The following is a 7,038-nucleotide window of genomic DNA, read 5'->3' as shown; positions in this document are numbered from 1 at the left end:
ACCTTTATGTGCACCAAGACCAACCCTGGTGATCTGGCAACCTGATATGTGAGCCCTTTAGAGCACCACAGCTAAAAAAAATATGTGTACACCACAGGCAGGTGTGTATGTGTGAACTTTGGTCATTGCAACAACATCAACGACAATGTTCTGAAGAGGGAAGAGGAAAAAAAAAGCAAGTCTCTGAAACAGAATTCTCCCTAAGAAATGACTACAATTTCCCACTCTTTTCTAGATAGGTTTCCTGAAGGAATCTATAACTGGATCTAGCTCAAATCAGACATTGAAACAAGCCTAAGGTCCCAGACAGACATGGTTGTGCATATGAACTCCTTTTGATTGTAGGTGTCAAAGCAGGTGATTTGTCCATTTGTGTACTGTGATCAATTTCTCTACACATTAAACTTGTTATTCAACTTCTAGGTTCTTTGCGCAAAATCTGAGACAGTTGATCGCCAGTCTGATAAAATGTACTTTATGTTCCTCACTCTTCAACTTCTTTGAAGATTACGAAGCCTGTAGTCCCCCATTCAACTGCTTTCCTCCCCTCCCGCCTCCGGCCCCCATTAGGTGGCTTATATGAAGCAGAGAGGAGACAGATGGCCATTTTCTCTCCATCCACCTCTGCCATTCTGGGAACGGCTATGAAGTCTAGGACTGATAAAATCTGTGATGAGCCCCTGCATGGCATGGACCAGAGTCTTGCCAGCTCCACTAGGTAGCCATAAAGCCATTCCTGACTTCCACTTGTTCTGCCCGGCATGGGAGTTAATCCCCACCATCTGATTTCTCTGGGAGCTGTGGACTCAGGCTGGAGCAAGGAATCGCTCTTTGCAGGAAAAGGAAAACCAGTCCTAGGTCTTACCCAGGCCTTCTGGGTCCTTGGCTTTCACTCAGAAAAGAATTTCAGGAGAAAACGGGCAGTAAACAAAGACAACTGATTTTATCTGGAAGCTTTTGAGGAAAGGGAATGAGAGAGACACATGCTCAAGGGAGAACACGGGCTTCTTCAAAGGTGGCGAGTGCCCCAGAGTACGTTTGAAGAGGGGCGATGCAGGTCACACATGTGCTAAGGTACCACATGTGCTTGGCTATGTGGGCACAAGCAACACATGGGTTCAGGTAGTATATGCATGCCCTTCCTTTGCTCAAGTTGGCTGTTATAGGGTTTTATCAAGCTGCCCCTTATGGAGCTTTCTGCCTAGATAAGAGCCTGTTGGAAGTGGATACAGTTGGGGTGGTCTTCTTTGAAACTCCTTTTTTTTGACTTTGTTCCTATAGGAGCTTCTCTTGGGTTCCAGCCTTCTCTGGGCTGGGCTAGCTCCAGATAAAGGTTTTATGTTTAGTTCCTGATACTCACAAGGTAGGTCCTGACAGGCTTAAAACTAGGTGGTTATTACTTCCAAAGAATTCCATTGCCATGGACAGGCTCTTCCCTGTCTAGCTGCCGACAACAATTCCAAGATTGGGGGCAGTTCCATGTGGTGATGGGCTAGTGGACCACCAGATTTTCTGGGTTTAATGAAGGCAGGAGCTGTGTTACTCTAGCTCCCTGTGGTTTCCTAGACCACCCTTTCGGTTCTGGGGGTCTCTCAGACTATACCCACTGTTCTTGGGGGTTCTCCAGGTCCGTACCCTGTGATGCTTAGGGGACCATGTGATGCTGGGAATGAACCATGTGACTAGCTTATCTTCCAACCCCCAGTCTTTCAACTTTTTTAGCAAAGATAGTTTTTATGTTCTTGGAGTAGATTAGCTCTGGGGTGACTCAATCCTGCATGACCACGGAGCTCTCTCTACCGCCTCTGAAACATTCAAACTCTTGAATTTTGCTTTCCTATTTCATTAATACCAAGCAACATACAGAAAGAATACTTTTCTCAAGTTTTCTTCTTCATCAATTTGACGTCATTTTCTTACAAGGAAGGGCTTCAGAACGATTCTGAAGAATTCCTTACAGATGGCTAAAGGCTTCTGATGGGTCAGAGGTTCTTCCAACACAAGGCGGCATTGAGCCAGTCAAATTTGTATTTAGCTAGTCAAATGCGTATGAGACAAGAAGTGCAGGTGGGAAAAAAGAGACGTTAAGAAATTTGATAAAACTGGAGGTGTTTTCAGGGATTCTGGGAACTCGAAACAACCTAGAGGTCAAATCCCCCAGAACTTGGGAGGGAACGTTCTAAGCCATCATTTCCAGAGGCCCCTGGAGGATAGTGACAGAGTTAGGGGGGGACGGCTGGATTGACAACTGGGGGTGTGGGTGGGGGGGTAGCTCAAGTCTCCTTTTAAGTGATATTTTGCAGTTAGCTCACCTATAAAATATGACATCTACTTTGCTTTGCTGCCACGAATTGGGGAGCAAAAAAAAACAAACAAACAAGTCACCCAAATACAAATCAACACGGTGGGTGAGGCTCACCCTACTGAAAACAAAAGGAACCGGCAGGCAGCGCCGGCGCTGACATTCCTGCACAGGCGACACCCGGGCCGAGCGGCCTTCCGGGCCGGTGGGGGTGGGGGAGGAGCGGGGAGGCGGGCGCCGGAAGGGCGCGGCCGGCGGGGAGGGGCGTGTCCTCGGGGAGGCGGGGCAAGATGGCGGGCGCGGGGCGCTCGGAGGACCTGAGAGGCGGCGGCCGCGGCCACGCCCCGCGCGGGAGGGCCGCTCTGTGCGCGCCCGCTCTATGATGCTTGCGCGCGTCCCCCGCGCGCCGCGCTGCGGGCGGGGCGGGTCTCCGGGATTCCAAGGGCTCGGTTACGGAAGAAGCGCAGCGCCGGCTGGGGAGGGGGCTGGATGCGCGCGCACCCGGGGGGAGGCCGCTGCTGCCCGGAGCAGGAGGAGGGGGAGAGCGCGGCGGGCGGCAGCGGCGCTGGCGGCGACTCGGCCATAGAGCAGGGGGGCCAGGGCAGCGCGCTCGCCCCGTCCCCGGTGAGCGGCGTGCGCAGGGAAGGCGCCCGGGGCGGCGGCCGTGGCCGGGGGCGGTGGAAGCAGGCGGGCCGGGGCGGCGGCGTCTGTGGCCGTGGCCGTGGCCGGGGCCGTGGCCGGGGACGGGGCCGGGGCCGGGGCCGGGGCCGCGGCCGTCCCCCAAGTGGCGGCGGCGGCGGCCTTGGCGGCGGCGGCGGCGGCGGGGACGGCGGCGGCGGCGGCGGCGGCGGCAGCGGCGGTGGCGGCGGCGCCCCCCGGCGGGAGCCGGTCCCTTTCCCGTCGGGGAGCGCGGGGCCGGGGCCCCGGGGACCCCGGGCCACGGAGAGCGGGAAGAGGATGGACTGCCCGGCCCTCCCCCCCGGATGGAAGAAGGAGGAAGTGATCCGAAAATCTGGGCTCAGTGCCGGCAAGAGCGATGTCTACTACTTCAGGTACCGCCCTGGGGGCGGGGAGGGGGCGGCGGGGGTCAGGCCGGGGTCAGGGGTCACGCGCCGACCCGGCCCCGGGGCGCCCGCCTGGGGCTGGGGGGCGGGGGACGGACGCGCGGGTCCCCGGGGAGTGACAGGCAGCGCGGGACCCGGGGGAGGGGAGAGCCCCCGGGGAAGGGCGACCCCCGGAGGAAGTGCCGGGCGGGGGGGCTCGTGCCCCAGCAGCCCGGTGTCCTCGGACGGGAAGGGTTAACCCGAGCCCAGTGAAGGGTTAACCCGAAGGTGGAATTCATCGAAACTGTAAAAGCCGGCCACGGTTGGCTCCTGTCCCGGCCTGCCCCGGATTCATCATCATCGCAGGAGCGTTTCATCACGCACATGTGCAGGGATGAGCTGTCTGCAGCCGCTGGCTGCACGGGTCCAGCTCCCCCGGCGAGCGCGCCGGGTCCCAGGGAAAGTTTCTCTTTTGGAAGCCGCCCTGTGGAATGCACGGAGTTCCCTGGAAGGAACCTTTGGCGGCCGAGGGGGAGACGCCCCGAGACCAAAAATGCGTCCCCTTCGGGGGGGGGGGGGGGGACCAAAGTCTGGGCAACCTTCTTAGTTGTCACACTCTGCAAGGGAGTGCTACTGGCATCTAGTGGGTGGAGGGATGCTGCAGGAAGTGGGGAATCCGAGAGCAAGCACATCCCTGCCCGGTTGAAGAGCTGGCCGCCCCAAGACCATCAGCAGTGCCAGGGTCTGAAGTGCTTTAGTTTTGGGCTCCCCCGTGGTCTCGCCGTCCTCTGTGCAGGCTGATCTTGCCTGTGGTTCCTGTGACCCAGTGGGCTCAAGAAAGTGTGTGTGGCTCTTCGTAGGAGTGGGAATTTCCTTATCACTTGCTAGCTTTCATAAGTCATCCCACTTATAGAAGAGAATGTAAACATGATAAATCCAGTGGCCTGGATGATCGTGTATGGAGGCTGATTGAAGCCCCCCTCCCACCCCCACCCCAAGGACTCTATTTGGGTGTTGGCAGCAGTTACAGCAAAAATTTAGCTGTGGGGTTTACGCAGTAGTTAGGGGGGTTCAGGGGGGGTCCCCTTGCATGCTACCAGCCTCCCACACCTAGCACCTCTTGGCCGATTGGTCCAGGAGTAACTCTTGAGCACTGCAGAGAGTGGGCTCACACCTTTTAATTGAGCCTTTGGAATGTCAGGATGGATTTTTTTAAATTTTGTAACAAAGCGTTAATATCACCCCAGGGAAAATGTGTTTGACTGTATTCACACAAAAGAATGTTGGCTGAATTGAGATTTCAAAGATTAAAAACACACTTATGTGTTTTTAACTTTCCATATATACCACCGAATGTGAACAGTGTTGATACATGTACATCTGACCGTATTTCTGATGGCTGCTCAAAATGAGTAGATTTAAGCTTAGTCATTTCTAAAAATAGTGATACTGCCTCAAAAACGTAATCAGTGTCATTTGAGACCACTCATCTTGAAATTTCAAATGATAAAGTGGAAAACATTTTAAACATACAAAGATGATTATTTTATAATTACCCATCATTAAATATTAATTTACTTCAATAATTCTAAGAAGGTTACTGTAGAACAAATGGTTCCTCACTGAAGTTCACTTGTTTCATTCAGTGCTAGTCACGACTGTTTCACATAGTCTTTCCTTAACAGTTCTTTCTGGTTTCTCTCTTGCATGACCTTCCTGTAAAAGGCTTATCTAGGTCTTGTAGCAATTACATTTGACAAGAATGTTGTGTCTTGAATTCCTTGAGGAGCAGGTGACTGAGTCTGTTCTCTGTGGATCAAACTTTTGAGTTTCACTCCCTATGGCCTTTCTCCTGGGATATGGTTTGTTTGGTTTGGTGATGACGCATTTGTTCAGAGAAGTGTTGGTTCCTACAATGCTTTTTTGTTTTCCTTGCAGTAGCAGGAAAGTTATTTTTAAAAAAGCAGATTGTAGTGGTACTCCTTCGATTTGTGGTTATTGATTTTGTAAAAAAAATACGGTGTTCTTTTTTTTTCTTTTATGTTAACTTAAAAGTTTTATTTTGGCATCACACCTTGCGTTTCTCAGGTACCACTCATATGAAGGTGCTCCTGAGTCCCTTCCTTCTGAGTGGTTGGGGGACCACATAGTGCTGGGGATTGAACTTGGGCCACCTGCACTCTGAGCCCGTGTGTTTCAACCCCTTGTACTGTCTATCACACCAGCTAACTTTTTAATAAAAACCTCTAATTTGTGATATCTAAGGAAAACTACCTAAACAAAATGAAACTTGGCTTGGGAGCCACACCCATCAGGGCCTCTGCATACCCAGGGGCCTACTCCTGCCTTAGTGCTCATTTGTCATCAGTGGTGTGTGGGCACCTCTGGTGCTAGGGTCCAAAACCAGGATTTTGCGTGCTCCATGTGTGCTCCAGCCCTAAAAGCTAACTTCCTGGACCTGAAACAAGACGATCTTAAGGTGTATCGCAAGCCTGTTTACTCATAATTTCAGGGTTTTTTTTTGCGGGGGGGAGAAAGGGGGCAGCATGTTCAGGGATTTTTCCTGGCCCTGTACTCCAGGTGTTCTGTTCTGAGTCAGGAGGGAGGGGGGAGTTTGCTGGGGGGAGGGGGTCACGAGACCATATGTGGAGCCTGGGATTGAACCCTGGTCAACTGGGTGCAGGGCAAGTGCCTTACCGACGGTATACTCTCACCTGTCCCTTAAGTTTGCTTTTATTTATTTATTTTTTAGTTTTTTGCTTTTTTGGGTCAGACCCTGCGATGCTCAGGGGGTTACTTCTGGTGGTGCTCTGGGGACCATCTGGGATGTTGGGAATCGAACTGGGTTGGCCATGTGCAAGGCAGACGCCCTACCAGCTGTGCTGTTGCTCTAGCCCCAAGTTTGCTTTTTGTAATGAGGCACTGCAACATGATTTACCATTTACTTGTTTATGCTAGATGGAAAGGACACATTGTACCAATTGAACAGATTTGTGCCACATGTGCCTCGTTCAGGGCCTGGGGCCTGAAGTAATAATATTGCCTATTGTTTACCGGCTTCCTACAGAATGCTAGTTACTATGCAGACTTGTAACATTATTATCCCCCTCCCCCCCCACACCTGTTAGGGATCCAGACTTGGGCCTCACATGATTGTATCACAGGCCCCTGTGTGATATGGGTGGAACATGGTGTGCTAATGATTCAGTACTCTGACTTCAGTTTTCAGTTGATAGGTTATGAAATTCACTCCCAGGAAAGTCAAGCCCTAAAAATTTTTCAGTTCATGCTGCTGCTGCTTTACATATTAGCAGCCCTGTCAACACCCCATCCTTAAAAATAGCGACCAGCTCACAAAACTCTCACCATACCGTTAAGTAGGTGGGCTTAGACTTACATCTCCCATCGGTAATGTGAACATCTGTACCTGCTTGCGCATTAATAATGCTAAAACTCTTGAATTAGCCCGCCCCTAGGGAGATTAATTGAACTAAGTCTCTGCCTGTTAGTGTAGGGTGTGGCTGAAACTGTCTGGTCTCATCGGACTGAGCTAAAGTTCATGAGAAAGCCTCAAATTTGATAGTGTTTTTCGACCAACAATAAATTGCCTGTTCCTAATGTAAAGGTGCTCCTTGGTTGGCACTTAATATGTTTATGTCTTCTGCCAGGATTTCTGGTAGTGTTGTGGCAGGT

The 7,038-nt window shown here is 51.8% G+C and overlaps 1 protein-coding gene across 2 annotated transcripts in view; it reads left to right on the top strand.

Moving 5' to 3' along the window:
- Positions 1-2,581: 2,581 nt before the first annotated feature.
- MBD2 (methyl-CpG binding domain protein 2) overlaps positions 2,582-7,038 on the top strand; it is a 68,033-nt gene continuing 63,576 nt past the window's right edge. The window contains exon 1 of one of the 2 annotated variants that reach the window (XM_056138019.1): positions 2,582-3,354. In XM_056138019.1, coding sequence (XP_055993994.1) covers positions 2,792-3,354 — 563 coding nt within the window. In that variant the 5' untranslated portion in view covers positions 2,582-2,791. The remainder of the gene's footprint in view (positions 3,355-7,038) is intronic. The other variant, XM_056138018.1, reaches the window with a different exon arrangement.

Source organism: Sorex fumeus, unplaced genomic scaffold, assembly GCF_029834395.1.
Source record: "Sorex fumeus unplaced genomic scaffold, SorFum_2.1 ptg000128l, whole genome shotgun sequence".
Taxonomy (NCBI): domain Eukaryota; kingdom Metazoa; phylum Chordata; class Mammalia; order Eulipotyphla; family Soricidae; genus Sorex; species Sorex fumeus.
Note: the sequence above shows the minus strand (reverse complement) of the source record. Positions and strands in the feature narration are given on the sequence as shown.